General features: G+C 41.9%; 2 protein-coding genes across 3 annotated transcripts in view; both read right to left on the minus strand.

Moving 5' to 3' along the window:
* Positions 1 to 13,121, minus strand: part of eml4 (EMAP like 4) — a 21,364-nt gene extending 8,243 nt beyond the window's left edge. Inside the window, exons 1-11 of the mRNA XM_087174354.1 lie at positions 12,746 to 13,121; positions 6,467 to 6,652; positions 6,205 to 6,325; positions 5,485 to 5,682; positions 2,992 to 3,132; positions 2,782 to 2,807; positions 2,457 to 2,492; positions 1,477 to 1,600; positions 721 to 870; positions 556 to 625; positions 142 to 252 (exon numbers count right to left, since the gene is read on the minus strand). Coding sequence (XP_087030480.1) covers positions 142 to 252; positions 556 to 625; positions 721 to 870; positions 1,477 to 1,600; positions 2,457 to 2,492; positions 2,782 to 2,807; positions 2,992 to 3,132; positions 5,485 to 5,682; positions 6,205 to 6,325; positions 6,467 to 6,652; positions 12,746 to 12,770 — 1,188 coding nt within the window. The 5' untranslated portion in view covers positions 12,771 to 13,121. The remainder of the gene's footprint in view (positions 1 to 141; positions 253 to 555; positions 626 to 720; positions 871 to 1,476; positions 1,601 to 2,456; positions 2,493 to 2,781; positions 2,808 to 2,991; positions 3,133 to 5,484; positions 5,683 to 6,204; positions 6,326 to 6,466; positions 6,653 to 12,745) is intronic.
* Positions 13,122 to 14,423: 1,302 nt separating this feature from the next.
* Positions 14,424 to 19,942, minus strand: tspan14 (tetraspanin 14). 2 transcript variants are annotated; one of them, XM_023407625.2, is made up of 9 exons: positions 19,808 to 19,942; positions 19,253 to 19,333; positions 18,262 to 18,312; positions 17,804 to 17,950; positions 17,408 to 17,578; positions 16,770 to 16,895; positions 16,612 to 16,662; positions 16,398 to 16,508; positions 14,424 to 16,165 (listed from the first exon to the last, which is right to left on the minus strand). In XM_023407625.2, the coding sequence occupies exons 2-9, from the start codon at positions 19,331 to 19,333 to the stop codon at positions 16,100 to 16,102; spliced, it is 804 nt and encodes a 267-aa protein (XP_023263393.1). In that variant the 5' UTR covers positions 19,808 to 19,942; the 3' UTR covers positions 14,424 to 16,099. The 2 variants fall into 2 exon arrangements, with proteins under 2 accessions (XP_023263393.1, XP_023263392.1); XM_023407624.2 differs by having other exon boundaries at positions 16,398 to 16,511.
* Positions 19,943 to 22,071: the final 2,129 nt, after the last annotated feature.

Consider the following 22,071-nt stretch of genomic DNA (forward strand, 5'->3'; position numbering starts at 1 on the left):
GTGACATGAATTTGATAAATTACTCTGTTCTGTTTTCAGTGATCAGATGAGATTTAAAAGTTACAGTTACAGAATTACAGTGAACTCAGCACCGTGGTCTGTGCAGACTACACTTCCCATGATGCAGCTGGTGATACTCACAGCTTTGGAGAAAGCCAGGGAGCCGACGCCTCGCTCGAACGTTCCCAAACCGATGACCTGCAGAGTCGACAGACTGACGCTGTCCCAGATACGAACGTGAGGCTGCAGCGCCTGAACACACCACAGGTTCATTACCATTATTATCATTATTATTATTCATTATTATTATTATTATCATCATCATTTTATTAGTATTATTATTGTTTAGTGAGACATTAGAGTGAAATCTTTGTCACATTTATGTCATGAATTTAAATCCTTCTGAAGTTACAGCCGTCTCCATCTTTGCTGTGTGCTGTTACCATGGTTACAGGTGTCGGACTTCGCATAAAAACAGTAATTAGTTAATTTGTCCATTGTTGTTTGTGTTTCGTCGTTGATGAGAAACGTCTAATAAGCCATGTCGGCCCTCACCCGTCCGTCTTTGTCCACGCCGGCGATCTGTCCTGTAGCGATCCGGATCTTATCAGGATGGATGGCCAGACTGACGGAGACATAAAAGAGACGACGTCACTCGCCTGTCACCACAGACCAATGGGAGAGCAGCAGGTGCTGGATGACGTGCGAGCGTTTTCTCACCACTTGACACAGTCGGTGTGTCCGAGGTAATGTCTCTGAGTCCGCTCCTCGTAGTTGAACAGAACCACGACGGAGGCGATGAAGTAAACAATCTCTCCAGTTGGAAGGAGGTAGACGTTCGCTCTGCAGTCGCGGCCACGGTAACCGTACCTGTCCAAGGTCAAGGAGGAACCTGGACATCTACTGAGATCTACTCAACATCTACTGAGGGTTTACCACAGATCTCCTGAAGATTTACATTCCTACTGAGGAAGACGTTCGCTCTCCAGTCTCTACCACTGTGAGCCAATGAAGCACCAGGAGATCTACTGATGATCCGCAGAGGATCTAATGAAGTTACTGAGGATCTACTGAAAGGGTTCTAGTGGAGATCTACTGAGGAGCTACTGAAGGTCTCTTCAGGATGATCTACTGAGGATCTAGGAAATGAATACTGCTGATTTACTGAGGCTACGTCTACACTACTACGTTCTCAGGTGTTACATAAATAAGGCTTATTATTATCATTATTATCATTGTTTTTATTATTATTCTTATATAGAGTGAAGGAGTCTGAATACTGTGTGAAGCTGCTGTGTTTAGTTTTCAACTGTTGACGTTGTCTTCAATTTGTAATAAATGTGAAGCGGTTGTCCCTGAACATGAAGAACTTTTTCTTGCATGACGTGTTGAACAACACGATTCATTATCATCAACATGATTTGTTGTTACTATGACTACTATTGGACGTAACTGTGTCCTATCAGTGAAGGATACACCCACTCCAGCTTCAGTCTCTCTGGAGGAAGTTCTGTCCGAACGTCGACGTAGCTCTCCACGTCTGACGGGATGAACATGGTGATTGGTCGACCACGCATGAACATCTTGATGAGGTTCCCCTCTGAAACGGCAGAGAGACACAGAGAGGAGGACATGCTTCATCCCAGGAGGTGGCTTTGAATTTGTTTTGAGTCTCGTTGTCACCAAACACAAATATTGGATTGAATTTGGATACAGATAATCGATAAAAGACCGATCGGGATCACAACGCCCCAGTCTTTTACTGTTCTCTGTTACAGGTGAACTGTGACCTGTTAGAACAGGTAACATTAAAGGTCTCAGTCTGTGTCAGATCACCTGACACAGACTGAGACCTGCTGATTCAATGAGACACAACAATCAAAGTCAGACAGACAGACAGGTGAGGGTCAGCTGAGAGACAGGTGAGGGACAGGTAAGGAGGAGTTGATGTCATGCGGGTGATGCAGGTGAAGCAGGTGCTGTGTTGTAGTTTACCTCCACAGAATCACTGCTGTTAAAAAACATGATTTTATTTGACCTTGAATGAGCTGTCAATTAACGTGGGGGTGACATCAGTGTCCAATCATGTCACTGACATTGAGGTGGTGGGCGGGGTTTCTGTTGGTATGACTGATTGGTCCTTTAATAATCAGTCTCATCAGGAGGATTCATTTTTAAAAAATCACCTGTTCGACCTTATATGGAGGTAAATGATGTTGGGGGCGGAGCCACAGACAGGTGTGACATCACCTGAACAGTCTGAAGGGGAGAGAGAGCAGGAGGGTGAGCAAGGCTGACAATATAAAGCAGAGGGAGAGAGGGAGAGAGAGAGAGACAGAGAGATGTGATTGGTTTAGAGCAGAAACAGGAAGCGCTGATTCAGCTGCTGTTAGCATGTTAGCTTGTTAGCTTGTTGTTAGCCTGCTAGCTCGCTCTGACGACTCATCAGGACTTACCAGCTTGGCTGTTTTTCTCTCGGGTCGACATTTTGGCTGGTTTGGGACAAAGACATCGTCACTCAACAACACAACCATCAACAAAAACAACACAAACGTCGACACAAACACAAACAATAACAATAACACAACAACAAACAACAACTGCAAACACTGAATCTGAGACTCAGATGGAAACTAAACACTTGAGGAACCAGTAAAGGGAAATGTTTGAAATGTCTCAGAGGCAGTGTTGTTGTTGGCGGCGGCTCTGGCTTCCTATTGGCTGTAACACATGATGATGATGACTATGGTCCTGTTATGCTGAAGATGAACATGTGTTTACCTTGACTGACCACTGGGTCTTTGTGCCTGAAAAAAGACAGAAGAAGAAAAACGAACATCTCAGTCTTAAGATTCACAGTAATGTCAGTTTCCATTAAAATACCAACCACTGGCTTTGTGCAGCTTCATGTGTGTTAACATATGTGTGTGTGTGTGTGTGTGTGTGTGTGAGTGTGTGTGTGTGTGTGTGTGTGTGTGTGTGTGTTGATACCTCTCAGTGTTCTTGACCACCTTGGCCAGCAGCTTGGAGGTGGATGCAGCTTTCACCAGTTTATTCCTGTTTTCCTCTGAACTCTCCCAGGTGCTGCTCTGAGAACGCTCCATACCTGAGGACCGCTTCACACTGGGTCCCCTGAACACGCACACACAGAATATACACACACAGATATACACACCAAGAGAAGAGAAACACACAGAAACACAGTCAGTAACACAGTAGTGCTGTAGAAGGAGGATGATGATGATGATGAAGCATGACTAGAGAATCTGTTCAGCTCCAGATGACGACTGCACGTCTTTCACTGTCACGTTTCTGTTGTTGATGTATTTCATGAATTTGATTCTGTATGTGAAGCTTTTTGTCCTGAGATTCATCTTCCACATTTTATCACTTCACATCTTTAATATTTTGAGCTTCTGTATTTTAATTATGCAGCAACAGACTCAGGGGCCAGGACATGAACAGTGTAAAAGATAATGTAGTAATAACTACTGCGTACACATGTAGTAATGTAGTAATAGCTCATGTAATAATGTAGTAATAACTCATGTAATAATATAATAACTACTGCGTACTCATGTAGAAATGTAGTAATAACTCATGTAATAATGTAGTAATCACTACTGGATACTCAAGTAATAATGTAGTAATAACTACTGTATACTCGTATAATAATGTAGTAATAACTGAGTACTCATAATAATGTAATAACTACCAAGTATTAGTGTATTAATGTATTAATAACTTCTGAGTACTTCTGAGTACTAATAACTACTGCGTACACATGTAGTAATAGCTCATGTAATAATGTAGTAATAACTCATGTAATATAATAATAACTACTGCGCACTCATGTAGAAATGTAGTAATAACTCATGTAATAATGTAGTAATAACTACTGCATACACATGTAATAATGTAGCAATAACTCATGTAATAATGTAGTAATAACTCATGTAATAATATAATAATAACTACTGCGTACTCATGTAGAAATGTAGTAATAACTCATGTAATAATGTAGTAATAACTACTGCTTACACATGTAATAATGTAGTAATAACTCATGTAATAATATAATAATAACTACTGCGTACTCATGTAGAAATGTAGTAATAACTCATGTAATAATGTAGTAATAACTACTGTGTACACATGTAATAATGTAGCAATAACTCATGTAATAACGTAGTAATTACTGCATACTCACATAACAATCTAATCACTACATAGTATCAGTGTAATAATGTAGTATTAACTCATGTAATAAGGTAGTAATAACTGCTGCATACTCATGTAACAAGGTAGTAATATGTTATGTAATAACGTAGTAATAACTACTGCGTACCCATATAATAATGTAGCAATAGCTCCTGTAATAACATAGTAATTACTGCATGCTCACGTAACAACCTAATCACTACATTGTATCAGTGTAATAAGGTAGTAATAACTTATGTAATAACTTATGTAATAATGTAGTATTAACTCATGTAATAAGGTAGTAATAACTTATGTAATAATGTAATATTAACTGAGAACTCATGGGTCAGAACGTCAACATGTTGATGGGGGGCGTGGAGGTGTGACCTCGTTGTAACCTGGTTAGTAGTCCTGGACTAGTCATGTCCTGTGTTCAGATTTAACTGATTAAAACTTCAGTCGTCATTTAGTTCACTGAACTGATTCAGAAACTAACAACACACAACCCAGGAGGAGGTTAGTGAGCTGGGACACATCAGAAACTCAAAGCCCAGACTGCGGGAGGCCTGCTGGAGGAGGAGGAGAGGAGGAGGTGGAGGAGGAAGAGGAGAAAGAGCAGGAGGAGCGGGTCCTCAGGTAAAGCTTGGAGGAGAACAGGTTAGTAGCTTTGATAAAAAACACACACAGTCCAGCCTGAGCTTTCTACCAGCGAAGAGGAAAGAGGAGTCAGGAGGATCCAGGATCTCAAGGAAGCTCCAGGAGGTCTCAGGAGATTTCAGGATCTCCAGGGGGTCTCGTGAAGCTCCTGAATCTCCTGGATCCTCAAGATCTCACAGAAATTCCTAAAGGATCAAGAATCTCCAGGAGGCCTAAGAAAGGTCCAGTTAGAGCAGAGGAGGAGCAGGAGGAGTTAGACCAGAGGAGGTCCACTGGGAGAGGAGGTCCTCAGGTGAAGCTGGGAGGAGCCCAGGTTAGTAGTTTTGATCAAACGGCCCAGCCTGAGCTTTCTAACAACAAAGCAAAAAGAGGAGTCAGGAGGATCCAGGATCTCCAGGAGGTCACTGACACCTGCTCCTGAGGAGCCACAGTCCCTGTTCTTTCTACACCTGATTAGCTGGATCGGTTGCGTTCAGCCAATCAGGAGCACCTGTACCTAATGGTCAGGTGCAGAGGAGGACTGTGGATCCTGGGGGCGGGGTTAGTAACCATCGACAGAATGATCTCAGAGCAGCGTCAGCAGGAAGTGAGGTCAGATGCAGCTGACAAATCACAAAGTGGAACCTTTTCGGAGGGGCGTGGCCTTTACTGCTGTCTGCGGACTGGGTCGGTCTCTGTGGCTGGGGGGTCTGAGAGGTCTGGGGAGGGTGGGGGGAGGAGGGAGAGGGGGACGAGTCCTTTGGGTGAGGTGGTTCCTCACGCTCCCGGATCTCCTCCATCTGAGACCGCTGGCTGCTGACCTCCTTTTTCCTGTCTGCTCCACTGTGGACAAAACCAGGACCATGAGAGACTACAAACTACTGACTCTACAGGTTCTACTCTTTCTACTGGTTCTACTGGTTCTACTGTACATCTACTGAGTCTACTGTGTTTACTGCAACGATTCAAACCACCAAAATCCGTCTGAGACCGCAGGCTGCTGACTTCCTTCTTCCTGTGGACAAAACCAGGACTGTGAGAGATCAGAAATGAGTACTGTCGCTCTGCTGCTTCTCTTGAGATTCTACTGTGTTCTACTTAATGACCCCAGTGATCGAGAACCAGCTACTTAAAATAAACTTCAAATCAGGCTGCTGACTAACTCTACTCCCTTCTACTGGATTCCAGCCTGGTTTCGACTGGACAGGTTACAGCATTGGGCATAAATAAATAATAGCAGATATTGATCAGATTGATCAGATCTGCTGAAATCAGCTGTGAAGTAAAAACACACAGATTTAAATACACGAGGCTTCAGAACAGAAACATGGAAACTGTAACAAATGTTTGTCCATCTCTTTTTACCTCTTGGCGGCGGATGACAATGTCTCCTTCCTGGTGACAGATGTGGAGTCTCTCTTTCGTCCAGATGTTCCCCCGTTAGCGATACAGGACATCGAGTAGGCTTCACGCAGAGCAGCACCACCTGAGGGGGAAACACACCGCTGTTAACACCAACCACAACCAGTTAAAGACTGAATTCAACAGTTTAACCAATTTATATTCCGTCTTTAACTGGTTAAATTCAGTCTTTACTCTTTAACTGGTTAAAAACAGGAAACCTTACCTTTCCCTCCTTGCTGTTTTTTGGTCGTGGAGGCAGCGGAGTCTTCAGTGGCAGCGAGACGCCGCAGGACGTCGGCGAGAGCAGCTTTCATTACCGTCAACTCATCCTCCTGCTGCTGGACACGGAGCTCCAGAGCAGACAGACGATCGTTGACATCTGAGACACTCGCTCCGGACATACTGTCATCTACAGTCACACACAGACACTGGGTGTCAATATGTCATCCCACCTTAACATTCCACCTTAACACACTCCACCTTAACACACTCCACCCTAACTTTACATGTAACCTGGAGTTAAGGTGGACTCATGGTTGTCTGTATCTGCAGCATCACCACATCAGCTGAAAGACACAGTCCTTTCAAAATAAAATCATCATTACAGTCATTAAAGTTAAAAATGTTCATGTGTTGTTTACATGTTTAAACTGTCTGTAAATACAGATGGGGGGGGGGGGTTCAGCATTCAGGTGTCTGCGTGCATGTATGAAAGCGGGTGGGGGTGGGGGGGTGTTACACACTGGTGTATGTGTCATATTTCACAGCTGTCTCCCACATTCCTCAGCTCTAAGTGCCGCCCCTTCACAACACACACACACACACACACACACACACACACACACACACACACCTCCGTGTTTTAAAGTGTGTGTTGTCAGTTTAATTCTGGGTTTCAGTGACTCTCAGTCAGACTGATACCGAAACCTTCATATTTTTCCTGTTTCATGAAGGAAACAGTTGAACAGGAACAATAAATGTAAAACTGTCATATTCACACAGTGTCACTGAACACATCACAGTTTACAGGACGTGACTGTCTGTCTGACTGTAAACCTTTATAATGTTATAATAACTGTTTTCACCATGTTACAGTGTCTACAAAGGATGCGTTCAGGTGCATGACTAAGTGTAGGTCGTCTGTGTTCTGGCAGCACTCGAAGGTCAGGACACAATCACTGCAGTTACACACGTAACAGAAGCTAGAACAGACTTGACGCGTCAAAATACGCTTTCGATCTATAATCAATAGTGTAAATTAAACTTGAAAAGTTACTCAGCCTGTGTCGATGGATTAAAACATAAGCCGGATCAATAAAAATGGATGGTGCAACATTTAAACATTTAAAATAAATCAAATTAACTTGTAATATCACTACTATCTTAAGTATCAGTCAGTTGTCATGGTTACACCCAGTCAACTGACATCCAATCAGAGAGCATTATTGATTGATGTGTGAGGAGTGAACCACCAGATCTACATTTGAGAATCATGTCTATTATGAGGAGGATGCAGAAAGCAGATTGCTGATCATTGAGCTTATCAATCTGGTATTGATCAGTATCAGTCAATATCCAGTATTTTAATTTTTCATGTTTCTGGTAAAGCAGAACTCAAACCGACAGAGTGAGAGTGCGTTTGTGGGGATTTAATTTATAAATTTTAACTGTGAAGAAAATGATTTATTAATAATCAGCTGATTTTTCTGATTGTTTTTGAGTCAGTGATGCAGCAGCAGAGAAAAAGTAAAGGTTCAGACATGTAGACGCTGCATGTGTCTGCATGTCTGCTTTACTACAACACACACACACACACACATACACAGACACAGACACACACACACAGAGACACAGACACACACACACACAGACACACACACAGACACACACACAGACACACACACACACACACACACACACACACACACAGATAGTGGGCTCTGTAATTCAGTTCAGCTGACTCCAACAACAACAGGGAGGGAAGTCCACATTTTTCACTCAAACACACACGTTTGTCTGGCTGTACTTGTGAGGACCCTCGTTGTCATGACATGTTTCCAGGTCTCTGACCCCGATCCAAACCCGAACCTTCAAACAGGACTCTGAAGTTCTGAGGACCGCACAACGTGTCCTCAAAGAGCTGGACTGTCCTCACTACAGAGGTTTAAACCGACACTGGTCCTCACAGAGACAGACATTCAAGCCTCCACACTCTTTCTGGTCCAGGAAACAATCCAACACATTCTTCGTTCTTCCTGTGTGTGTGTGTGTGTGTGTGTGTGTGTGTGTGTGTGTCTGTAGGTTAGTGTGTCAGCAGTCTGTCTGCTCGACCATCTGGAAACTCTGAGTCCAGTTCTTCTGCAGCAGAACCAGTTTGCACGGCGCGTTGTCGACCTTGACCCACCTCCATGAGTGTTTCTACTTGATCTGAAGGTGGAGGTCAGAGCTGGTGTCATGGGTTTAAATATGGAGAAGACAACTGAAGACATTTTTAGGCTGCATCCGCAGTACTATGTTTACATTTTAAAACGGCGTTTTAAAACTAAAATGATCTCCATCCAAACTAACATACCTTATCACATACTGAACATGTGCGAGCTGGTGTAAACAGGAAGTACATTGTCTTCTCTGTAATTAATTAGTTACTTTAAATACAACAAATGAGGAACAGCAAAATGTAATGTAAGTGAACAACAGGTGCAAAGACAACAAGGTCAGTAACGCTGTCATTCATTATTATGTTGTATTCACCACTGGTAGTCCAGGCTGATGAGAGCCAATCAGGAGAGACCGTGGGTGTGACCTCATCGTTTACAAAGTTCTGTCTGTCCAGACTACAACACAACCCCAGAGTTTTCTACGTTAACTCCTGGCATCCACACTACTGTAGAGTTTCTGAGCGCCTAAAACGGAGACTTTCAGAAACGCAGCAGGACCCGTTTTATTCTGAAAACTCTGGGGTTGTGTTTTATTTTGAAAACTCTAGGGTTGTGTTGTAGTCTGGGTGTACAGAAACTGTCTTTGCTGTTCCTCCTTCAGAAGATCTACTGCAACCAATCAACAGAAGAGTAGAAAATCTACTTCCTGTTTACACCAGCTCGCACATGCCCAGTGTAGGTGAATGGTCACGGGCTAGAACGCTAGTCTTTGTTTTAAAATACCATTTTAAAATGAAAATGCATCAGTGTGGACAAAGCCTTAGAGTCCTGCCTCCACACAGCTGACCAATCAGTGAGGGAGGAGAGTGTGATGTCAGAGTCGGATGCCATATTCAAACCACATCACATCTCTTTTACTTTCAGATCAGGTAGAAACACTTGGTTTCAGACGAAGTCGGCTCGACTCTAAAGACGAGTTTGCAGCAGCAACATGTGAAACAGCTGATGATCGTGTTCCTGTGTAAATCTGATCCCAGTTCAGACCAGACTGATCCGCCACAGGTGTGTCTGAGGATCTGAAGCGTTAACAGGTACAACCTGTCACTGTGCTTCAGGTAATCTGAGTAAAGACTCTGTTAGTTCCCTGGAAATACAAGTAATCACCTGTTAGTACCTGTGTTGTTTTTTGTCTTTCATCCCATTGGTCAGTCTGGAGCAACATCAGCTTAAGCTGTTATAATTATATCCCTCTTTCTTCAAATCCCGTCCCCACAAATACCTCAGTGACACCACCAGTGTCAGTTCAGATGTACGATTTTTTGATTCCTTGACGTCTCTCTCCTCTAATATCAATGGAACTATAAATGTTGACGACATTAAGCTGCAGGGTCACCTCCTCACAGCGTCACCATGTAGCTAGTCACAGGTTTGTGTTAATGACTCATTTGATCTGATCTTCACCAAACTAAATCACAACCACATCTGAACGGCCTGATGTGTTCAAGTTCGCAGCTCAGGAACAAGAAAGAGAGAGAAACCACAATAGAGCGACTACTGATGATTTAAAGGAGCCATTTGTATGTTTTACTAATGCTGTGTAGCTAACGTTAGCATCAACAGCTGTTTATTTACCAGTCTTCAGCCAAGATCTTCAGCCACTGTTTTGTTTACAACTGGACTGGACACTACAGTGACTCAGTATCAGAAAGTGACAGCTTCACTGGAGCTAGCTGGTTAGCATGCTAACTTCAGTAGAATTAAAGAAGTGATAGAAATAGAAGCAAATCAAGAGGGTTGTTTTCCACCTCTGGAGACAGAATTAAGTTTGATGCGGAACTTTTCACATTTCTTCCAGACTGGTAAACAGCTGCTAAAGCTAACGTTAGCTATGTAGCAAATACAAAACCTCACATATACATCCTTTAAAAGTTGGTGAGAACAAAGACTGAACCGACAAGCTGATTCACCGGGTTGACTCTTTTATCCAAAGCGATGATAAATTTGTCAAAGGTCGAGCCTCCAACATGAAAACATCATCGCCTGGATTCTTTAAAAGGTCCAGGATCAGACCAGAGACAACATCAAAACCCAGAGCAGATTCTAAACCTCAGACCTGGTCTTTTAAAACAGATTCATCATTCTATTCATGAAGCAACATGAACCTCATTGGTCCTGGACTCATGTAGACCATCCATCCAACACAGCATTAATGTTTGTCCTCCACAGGGACCCGTCTGTAACCGACTTCCTGCCTCCAGTCCTGCTGTCTGAGACCCAAAACCACAACAGGACCGGTCCAGACCAAAGACTGAGACACAGACGGACCAGGACAGACATGGGACCTCATTTATAAAACAGTGTGTGGCGTATTAATCATCTAAAAAAACATAACACACATCGAGCATACAGATGTTTCTCTCTGTCACAGGTGATGATGTCACAGGTGGTCACAGGGTGGAAACTTTTGCATGCTTGTTTACGTCTGTTTTGTGCGTACGAAGTGGTTTTTAAATGAGGATCCTGGACAATCCAGAGAATCTGAGGAGACCTAACTCGGACTGGTCTGTGGTGTTGGTCCAGTCTTCATGTTGCTCATATTCTAGTTAAATGCAGGTAAAAGTATCTCACAAAAATGAAAACTGACTAATAATAAGACAAAAACATTGGACACCTTACCCCCAGGCTAACTCAGGCCTAAGACCTAATGTTGCCATGGTAACAACTTATGACACCTGCACTGAACAAATTAGATTTTTTCATTTTTATTGTTTCTCTTTTCCGCTGAATTTCCAAAATAAAACGTCCTTTTAACTGTTGAATTCCACCAAAAGACAAACATTTTCTTCTAAGGGCAAACGGAGCTTTTATATTGAAAAAAGTCTTAATTTACCCAGAAATCATTGCACCACAGTCCGGCTTAAGATAGTCAAGCACTAAACTGCTTTGTGCAACAGATGAATTCAGACTCAGTCTATCTGAAGTCTGACTGTTTGTTGTATCTAAACCACAGTCAGAGTCTGTCTTCGTGTCCTGATCACACCAGCACAAACACACACAAACAAACACTGACACCAACTACATCACAAAATATTGATTACTAATGTGATTTTTAAGGCGGTTTACTACCGGAGAAATGAAAGGATTAGACTCTGATATAAACTGTGTGTTATTAAAACAATTTTAATGGATCATCTTCCCAGTTTAAATGAAAAATTGAAAATAAAAGTTCAAGTTCAGGGTTTGTTTTCATGTTATTGAACTTTGAGGAGTTTTTAATAAAAAATAAAAAAAACATAAATATAAATTAATTAATTAATTAATTCATATTGAATACAGCGACGTGTACCTGCTGCAGGTGACCTTTGACCCGTTTTATTTGTTATTGTGTGTTGTCTTGTTTTTATGTTTTATTGGTTTAGTTGTTTTTATTTCCTGTTTGATTCATTGCTGCAACACTCTGACTGGCACTCACCTGCGTCACAGGTGACATAAAGTTTGATTGATCTGAATGACCTGAAACAAGCTGATCAATGTTTTTATAAAGTTCAGTCACTTTATATCAGCTGCTGCTTCCTTTGTTCTTCAGTTTAATTTCATTCAGTATCACTCCGACATCTGTTTATATACTGCAGACTACATCCTGAAACACACACACACACACATACATGTGTGTGTGTGTGAACAGACTGGATGAATAAATAAATCATTTCCTGACTCTTTGTTCTGCAGATCAGAGTCCACACATATTATAACACACACACACACACACACACACACACACACACACACACACACACACACTACAACAGTCTGGTTTCCAAGCTGTGGTTTGAGGACCTTCAGAGTCTCAGAGCCAATAAAAGCTCCCTGCTGGTCTCTGCTGGTCCCTAACAGATCCAGGTCTTTATCTTTGGGGGGGTCCGGGTCTCTGCAGAGTCTACTTCAGGAAGAGCACTTGCTTTTGTGGCCCAGCAGCCGCCGGAGGGGCGGTGCAGAGTCTTTCTGATAAATACAGCAGTGACACGTGTAAAGCCGCCAGAGGCGCGTGCAGCTCTCACCTTCCCGCCGCTGCACGGACAGGTGACCAGGTGATGTAGAGGGCGCGAGCGGCGCGCGGGACTCACCTAAACTGCCGGTGAATCCGTCCATTTTCCGGGAGAAAAGCGGGAGTCCGGGCCGGAGGCCTGCGGGAGGCTGAGCGCACACTGCGGGCCTCCGTCCGGGTTTTTCCACCGCACCGGGGGAGGAGGAGGAAGCGAGCCGAGCCGAGCCGGGTATGTCCCCGCCGCGCTGCCCGCCGGGTCCGTCCGTCCGTGAGGCCGAAGATCCGCCGCTTTCCCGCGGGCTGGAAGAAGAAGCCGTTCCCCGGAGGATCCGACAGCCGAGAGGGAGGCGAGAGAATCCGCGGAGCCGCAGACACGACGGACCGACGCTGCTGCGCGTTTCCGACTCCGCCTGCTCTGGCAGAGCGCGCTTCCCCTGGAGGAGGAGAGGGGGAGGAGAGGGGGAGGAGGGGGCTGTGCAGAGAGTACAGACAGAAGGAGAGAGGGGGGTTCAGGTTTCAGAGGAGCTGCTGCACTGCGGAGTGTTTCTGTTTCTGAGGGTTCAGATGGTGCTGTGCAGCGCCGCCCTGTGGACACACACACACACACACACACGCACATGCACTCATGCACGCGCACAGGAAGTGATTGAACAACGTGTTTATTAAGAAAGATTGAGCAGGAAACTTTGGCGTTTGAGAACATGAAGCTGTTGAAAACAAAACAGCTCAGATCACAAATTATGATAATCAGTCCAGTTGACAAAGAAGTGACTTTAGAATAAAATATTTAAGGAATCAGGAGCAGATTTTGTTGTCAAGTTTTTCCACATAAAGGAGAGTCGGTGTCAGGGAAGAGCTGGAGAGTTAAAGTCAACCTGAAACAGGCTGTAAACACTGTCACACCTTCATTTACCTGCCCTGAATCCACAAAGTGACTCTTTACTTAAAGCTCTTCCAGTCTAAAGGTCTCTGTCCATGTGTAGTGTGATTATAGATCAGCTCTAGCTTCTATATTAATACTGTGAAAGTATCAAAGCCTCAGTCCACAGAGAAATGCACACAGCCTGTATTCAGAAACTGAGCCTTAAAACCAGCCGTCAGGACTTCTGGAACTTTGTGATGTCACAACAAAGCAGTCACCAAGCCCCGCCCACCTGGACCCACCATCCAAACCTTGCAGGATTTGGTTTCTCTGAGTGTTTTACCTGAAATCTGCTTTATTTTTATTGGATTAACTCAGAAAACAGTCAGCCAATCAGAAGAGAGGCTCAGAGCCTCCTCTCTTCTGATTGGCTCACCGACCTGTTGTTACTAGAGCTGCAGAGAGAAGCCTGAGAGAGGAGATGTTAAACTACACTGAGATGGTTTTTGGTTTTAAAACCACAAATATATATTTTGATGGATCAACACTTGAAGTAAAACACAGTTGTACAATATGGACCTTTAATTGATTAATCAGATTATAATCAATAAAACAGACCAAACTCAGTTTCTTCACGTTTCATTCACGACGTGTAATTCATTCTTTACTTTTCTTCTCATGTCATGAATCAAATTTGCTTCTTCACTTTGTGACATCAATATGTTAAAAATCAATCAGCTGAAAACTGAAACACTCTGATCAATAAGTGATCAATACAAAAACGTTTTAAATAAAAGTTTCTTCTGTTCTCTACTTTCGTTTGAACTTTTCTTACATTAAAAAAACTATTTAACTTTGATAAATGAACAAAAAAGATCAAACAACAAACTCTGACCAAATTTAATTTTTTATTTAGTTGAATATAAAAAGATAAAAATTCACTTTTATATAAAAAAAAAAAAAACACAATTCCTTCAGAATAAAAGCTGTCTGGTTTTTAAACAACAAACCGAAGACATTAAATCATCCATCCATGAATTCATCAACAGAAAGAGAAAAACAATAAAAGAATTAAAGCAGAAGTTTAACATTAATTCTGAATATTCTCTCTGGAAAGGCTCAAACATCCTGAAACCTTTATTCATACAAAGTAACTCAACAAACACACCTTATTTATTCAAAGCTTGTTAACATGAATCCAGTGTCAATAAAGTTCAAAACCTTCATATTTAATCAAACATGTGATCACATGACCTGAAGCCTTTTAAAGGAACAGTCCACGATTTTAAAGATTTCTGTTTTAAAAGGATTTTATCTTGAGACTGTTTAAAGTCTGATACTCCCAGTGTTCAGTACTTCTGTGTACCACATACTGATATATTACTACTATATGCAGTACTGGAACAGTATGTACTACATATGTACAGTGAGAGTCTGTAGTCTGGATTGAGGATTCAAAGGCAGCCTGAATGAACCTTTATCAGTTTGACACTTTCACAGTTTACAATTAGTTTCATTTTAATGCAACAATCAGCCAATTAATCAATTAATCAATCAACAGAAAAATGAATCAGAAACCGAATCTCGTGTGTCCAGGTTCACACGAGGATTCGCTTCTGCTCTTTGTTGTATTTGTAGCTGATTATGGAAATGTGATTTTTTTTTTTTTTTTTTTACAGTTTTCACAGTCACAGTCAATCAGTGCTCTCCACTGATCGATCAATGTGCTCCACTGATCGACTGTGACTGTGAAAACTGTCAGCTGATTGATCGATAATGAAAATAATCATTCAGTTTGTGCTTTTATTTTGAAGTTTCAGTGTTGGAGGCCGGGCCATCTTTATATGTTGAGCTCTAATTGGATAAAGTTCAACCTCTGTTTTTACACTCTGATGTGGCATCATTTCTAAACGACATGAAGCTGTGATCACAGAGTGAGGAGGGAACTTCACCTGCTGTGTCACACCTGGATGACATCACTGACTCCTCCCTCTCTGTGTCGAATTTACACCTGAACAGAGATCAGACACCTCAGACCGGTTTTAAATCACTGAAACTGATGATGATGATGATGATGATGATGACGACGATGATGATGATGATTAAGGAGGCACTGAAGGGTAAACAGCCAATCAGGTCAAAGGGCACATTGGTTCAAACAAACATTCAAACAGTAGAAAAAGACTGAAGCTGCAGTCTGAAGAGTAGCAGCGAGAAATTGGAAATAGGAAAAGCGAAGGCAGTGTGGCGCTGAGCAGCTACAGATCAGTCAGACGAAAATCTAAATATAAAAATAAAAACATCAACAGAACTTTGAGGTTCTCAAAGATTTCAGATGGATCTTTCACACTGAAAAAATATATCTCTCAGGACTTCAGAGTCTCTGAACAGTCAATGTAAACAGACAAAGCAAGCCATGTTTTCAGCAACATCATCATCAGAAGGCTGAACTGATGATGTGAAGAAGAAGAAGTAGTAGAAGAAGAAGTACAAAAAGAAGGCACGTGTCTGAATGAAGAAACTTGTTCCAGTAACACCTGGTGTAAAGCGCCGCCCCTTAAGATGTAGACTTCAGTAGCTGAATCTGGCTTTTTCGATGTCGGTGACCAGAGTCTTGGCCAGGTAGATCCCCACCATCTGATCACAGAGAGAGAGACAGGTCAACAGGTAGACAGGTCGAGAGGTAAACAGGTCGACAGGTCGACAAGTCGAGAGGTAAACAGGTAAACAGGTCGACTAGTAGACAGGTAAACAGGTCGACAGATCGAGAGGTAAACAGGTAGACGGGTAGTAATTGTTGATTAGTATATTTAAAACAAATAAACTTTTCCACGGAAAAGAACAAACACTGTGAAGTTGATGCTTGTACCTGCAGCAGAGAGATGACGATGAAGACAATGGCCACAGTGTAGAGATTTCCAGGCAACCAGTCCTCCAACGCTGCGATACACCCTTTAGTGTAGATGTCATTACTCCACTCCTTCTGCACAGGAAGATAACACAACATTAGAGAACATGCTCCTGTGAGAACCTTACCAGGTTCCTGTTATGACCTCATCAAAAGGTTCTTGTGAGAACCTCACCTTTGGTTTGTTTCTCACGTCGTAGCCGCACTGAGTGTTCACCACCGAGTCCTGAAACAAACACAAGCTGCACCCGTGAGACAGAACTTTTTATCTTTTTATGTAACCATGGTGACTAGTGATGTGTATCGATAAGAACTGATCAATGATAAACTCACAGCAGGATCAGACAAGCAGCAGGAGAAGGGAACTCCACACTTCTCTCTGCTGCGATTCGTGTCGTTACAGCTGAAGTAAGCGTTCAGGTCCCAGTCGTTCGGTTCCTCAGCTCCACAGCAGTTGTTCTGTTTAAAGAACAAACTTCAAATCAAACAAGATCCTTCACCCGACACGAAACCAGATCCTAAAAGTTTAACTTAAAGGTTAACTAAAAGGTTCCTGAGCTCCACAGCAGTTGTTCTGGTACAAAAACCACATTCTTCATCCAACATGAAACTACATCCTTCAACAGGTGCAAGTTTCTAAAGTTTAAAGTTTCTTGAGCTTCACAGGAAGGGGACAAGAGAAGAGAGATACTTAAAATACTTGATTTGTAAACAATCAAAATCGTTCAATTAACCACAAACAAGATCCTAAAAACTAAACGGTTCTTGAACACAGCAGCGGTTCTCTTATACAAAAAAATACTTCTACCAACCAGAAGCAAGACACTTAACACAAAGAAAGGCCTTTTGAGTTTCCTGTGCTTTTCTCTAAACCTTTGATGGCCATGATTTTTTATTTTGTCCCAGGACAAATGTATTTACACGATTAACAGAATAAATGTGAGTAAAGTCAGTGGACAGTGATGAGTTACCATCCTCTGCAGAGAGTCGATGAGGTTCTGCAGGTCGATGTCATCTCTGTACGCTTTGATGTTCGCCAGGAAGAACTCGTTGAGCCACGCTCTAACCTGACTCTGAAAAACCACAGCCAGCACCGCCGCCAGCAGCTCCAGGAAGAAGATGAAGCCGATCATGCCCGAAAACTGAACGAAAAAAACACAAACATGGTTTTAAACCTCAAAGAAAACACACAGAAAGATGTTTTTAATGTACAAATTGGGCTTACAGATGTTTTTAAACATACAAACGTGAGCGTACAGATGTTTTTAACGTACACACTTGAGCATACAGATGTTTTTAACGTACACACTTGAGCGTACAGATGTTTTTCATGTACCAACTTAAGTAAACAGATGTTTTTAACGTACAAACTTCAGTAGACAGATGTTTTCTCTCAGAGCTCCCACGCAGCCGGCGAATCCCAGGATGAAGGTGACTCCACCGACCAACAGGACTAACCAGACCGGGTCGAAACCATGCAGCTGGGTCACCTGGGTCAGGTCCAACAGGATTCCCTGTGAACCAAAACAGACCAGAACCTCGTGATAGTAGTAGATTGTTGTTCAATGGCAGCAAGCAAATGGCTCTTAAATGCATTACTTCCCCCTTCTGGTAATAGTAATGAATTATTTATCCACCAGGCACTGGTAAAAACAACTGAAGAAATATATTTACAAAAGACAGTCACATAAACTCTTTGATTTATTTATAATTTGATGACCCATCCCTAATATTGACATGATGACATGTTGTTTATATGAGACAGATGCTGTTTTATTAAGTTTATAGTTAATATACTTATTTTTGACTGCATGTGTTAATTCACCTTTTCACTCCAGGCCCAGAAACCAGCCGCAATGAAGGCAACTCCAGCCAGCTGCAACACACACACACACACACACACACACACACACACACACACACACACACACACACACACACACACACCAGCAATTAGATGGATCCATCAGACACCAGCGTTAACACAGATCCAGCCTCTTACATGATAATAGAGTTGAATCATGTGATGGAACCAGTTTGTGTAAACTGATCACTCATGTTCATGTTCCTTACAGATGTAGTTGTAAATGTGTTGAACATCTGCAGATGATGTTCAGCTCTGATGTTAAACTGTCCAATAACAACATGAAGCAAATATTATATTCACACTCTGACACCAAACTTTATCCAGAAGGAGTTTCATCACACTGTATATCAAAACCCCACAGGAGGAAGACCACAGACAATGACTGAAAGCTCTCACATCAAAATGTTCGTGTCTGTACGTGACTCAGGATGTTTCAACAGCTGAGACTCTTCCTGTTCAGCCTCAGACAACTTTTACTCTACACAGGAAGTCCTCTTAACCAACGCCCAGAAAAAGAAAATGATTCAGAGAAAACACAACTCAGCCTGAGGCAGTTCCTCGGGTAAACACACCAACAAGTCAACATGTAAACAGATAAACATGTCAGCAGGTCAAAACATAAACATAGCACAATGACAACAAGTCAGCAAGTAAACAAGTCGACACGTCAGCAGGTCAACGGATAAACATGGCAGCAAGTAAACAAGTCAGCAAGTATACAAGTCAGGAGGTGAACAAGTCAACAAGTCAGCAGGTCAATGGAGAAACATAGCAGCAAGTAACCAAGTCAACAAGTCAGCATGTAAACACGTCAAATGGGCAAACATGTACTGTAGATGTATATGATAAGTAAAACATGTAAACAGGGGAAAAAGTGATCACCTGAACAGGTGAATGTGTGTGTGTGTGTGTGTGTGTGTGTGTGTGTGTGTGTGATGATGTGACTCACCCAGAAGATGATGTTGTAACTGAACATGAGATACTTGTAGCAGCAGCTGACCTCAGTGTTCTCATACCGGTAGTAATACATCTGTCAGTCACAAAACACTTCTATTAAACACATATACAAACATATATATAGACTGTTATATATTCTACATATGTACTTTTATATATTCTATACATGTACTGTGATTTATACAGATCACTAACACATTAGCTGTTAGCGGTTAGCTCCTATAGTTTAACTAAACTTTACTAGCCACTGTTAGCTTAGCTGAAGCTAACCAGAGGTTTGTGAAGGGACGTTTTTCTCTCTGATGAATCACCGACACATTTACCCAACCCCTGGTCAGTCTGTACCGTACCGTCAACTTCCGTTACTGACCGTTATTAACCGTTAATTTGTATTGATAAGTGGAGTTTTTTAAGTTTCAGTTTGTTTGAAGCTATCAGGAAACTGCTAATGGTAACGCTAACAGAGTAATGTGTGAAAAAACGGAGTGTTTAACCGGAGAAGTTTTCTGTAACCGAGTAATGTTCGTCACGAACCGGTCAGACTCACCTCAGATCAGTTTAATCATCGGGTTTCTGTTCCCGATACTTTAATCAAACTAACACACCCTGGTTGTATCGTACTACCGCTTCTTCTTCTGCTACTACGACGCAAACAACGACCTCTTCTTCTGTGGTGTTTACAGTTGTTGACGCAGCAGTTTACAGGCGTGTCACTGCCAGCTTGTGGAGCGGCGAGGAACTGCTGTCTAAAATAAAATAAAATAAAATAAAATAAAATAAAATAAAATAAAATAAAATAAAATAAAATAAAATAAAATAAAAAAAAATAAAATATTGTATGTAAGATTTCTCCTTTGTTGCAGATATAAAAAAGAAGGAAAGAAAAGCCGTTAAACAGGAAAATTTGTTAACCTGTCTGTATTAATGAAGATCCATCATTTTATTCATCTCCGTGATGTTATAATGAACCAGCTGACTGATGAGCTCACTGACAGTCATTAGTTACGTTAATGAGTTGACCGTATTAATGATTATTAATGATCAGTCTTCCACACTGAACCACAACAACCAATCAGAGCAGCTGAACCTCATTAATATGGAGATTAATGCAGAAACAGTGAACCTGATGTTTCATCAAACAGTGTTTATCTTTATAACTTGATCAGAACAGCTCCCAATCATCTGGGCCTTATTGATCAACCCTTTCACAATAAACGTCCTGAAGATGAGCTGCTGCACCCTGATCAACTGGTTCAGTCAGATTCAGACAACCAAACCAAATCAGACCAGACTGAACCAAACCAAGTCAAATCAAACCAGAGGGGACCAGACCAAACCAGACCAAACCAGACCAGAACAGACCAGACCAGACCATACCAGACCATACAGGCAGAACAACTTCAATGATTGAATTCACTGAGCAGATCAGGAATCCAGGCTGAACGAGGACTTCATGTCCTGAGTGAAGGAAGCTGCAGCTGCAAATTTGCATATTCATGACATCATCAGGTAGCAATTAACTGTGATGTCGGCCAATCCCAGCTCCATGCTGCCTGCATGTTAATCATTGAGCTGTTTATGATGTGAGGGGCTCGTTAATGCCTCTCTGCTGGTGCTGCTGCTCTTAATTAACTTCCTGTGAGGCTGCTGAGGTCACAGCAAGTCATAGAAATTAATTAATAATGATAATAAAATATTTAATCAATCAATTAGAAGAAAAAACTATAAAGTGGCCACAAGAACAGCTTTTCAGTTGCACTTGTGGCCAAAAGTAAGTAGACAGGCTGTGAGATTTTAAACATCAATGTCAAACCGAATCAGTTTTTACCTCAAAAGTTCTGTTAGTCTCCACAGCCTGAATCCTGCTGTAACCATGGAGACAGTGACCCGATGTTCTCCGTCACCATGGAGACGGTGAAACAGGATTCTGGGTCAGACTCTAATTCAGTTCAGTTCAATTCAATTTCATTTGTGCAGCACTCAAGGCAGTTCACAGAGTCAGGTCAAGGCCTCACAGGACTACAGAGGAAACAGATCCAGTGGAGACGAGACACACACACACACACACACACACACACACACACACACACACACACACACACACACACTCTACAACAGTCTGGTTTCCAAGCTGTGGCTTGAGGACCCAGGACTTTTAATTTGTAAAATATAGGTAAACTGTTACAATTTTCGCAGGTCAATTATTAACAGTGTACTAAATGTTGTACTAAATGTTATTAAAATGTTTGATTAGACACGTAGATGATTCATAAGAGACACTGTGGGTGAAAAATGACATTTCCTTGCCAGAAATATCAGCCATCGTGGAAATGGTGGCCAATTTGAATTTTTGAGTGGTGTTTTGTCAAAGTTTAGTACTTGTATCCACATTTGAAAAATGCAGTTATCTACTGCGCTCATATGTTGTTATACTCAGAGAATAAACTCTGAATAATTTGTTTTTCTAATAATAATGAGAAAATATGTGAAAATAAGATGGAAAAAAACAAAACAATGTGGAAATGATTCAGTGAAAAAGCTGCTGTGACGTTTACATGTTCCTAATAATTTGGACAGAGTTCAGACTGTGTTGTGATCTGTTACCGCGACGCCTCACCTCAAGCATCCCATCACCGTCTCCATGGCAACAGAGCCAGTGATATGACACGCTACACAATATTAGGATCGCGTCTCATCAGGCTGAGCTCAGTGTGTGTTTCAGTGTGTGTGTGTGTGTGTGTGTGTAACAGATGCAGTGTGATCTGATGAAGCTGAATCTGTTCAGTTTTACAGATGAACTCATGAACATCG

The sequence above is a fragment of the Seriola lalandi genome, unplaced genomic scaffold (genome assembly GCF_002814215.2).
Source record: "Seriola lalandi dorsalis isolate HSWRI2012SDOR001 ecotype SW California unplaced genomic scaffold, Sedor1 jcf7180002054342, whole genome shotgun sequence".
NCBI classification, from domain to species: Eukaryota; Metazoa; Chordata; class Actinopteri; order Carangiformes; family Carangidae; genus Seriola; species Seriola lalandi.

Bases quoted from the DNA above. Each gene is read 5' to 3' on its own strand.
- tspan14 (XM_023407624.2), bottom strand. From the start codon at position 19,333: ATGTATTACTACCGGTATGAGAACACTGAGGTCAGCTGCTGCTACAAG. The intron at 16,512-16,611 runs GTGAGGTTCTCA...CTTCCTGTGCAG, and splicing joins ACGTGAGAAACAAACCAAAG to AAGGAGTGGAGTAATGACAT. The intron at 16,166-16,397 runs GTACAAGCATCA...CTCTGTGATCAG, and splicing joins TCGTCATCTCTCTGCTGCAG to ATGGTGGGGATCTACCTGGC.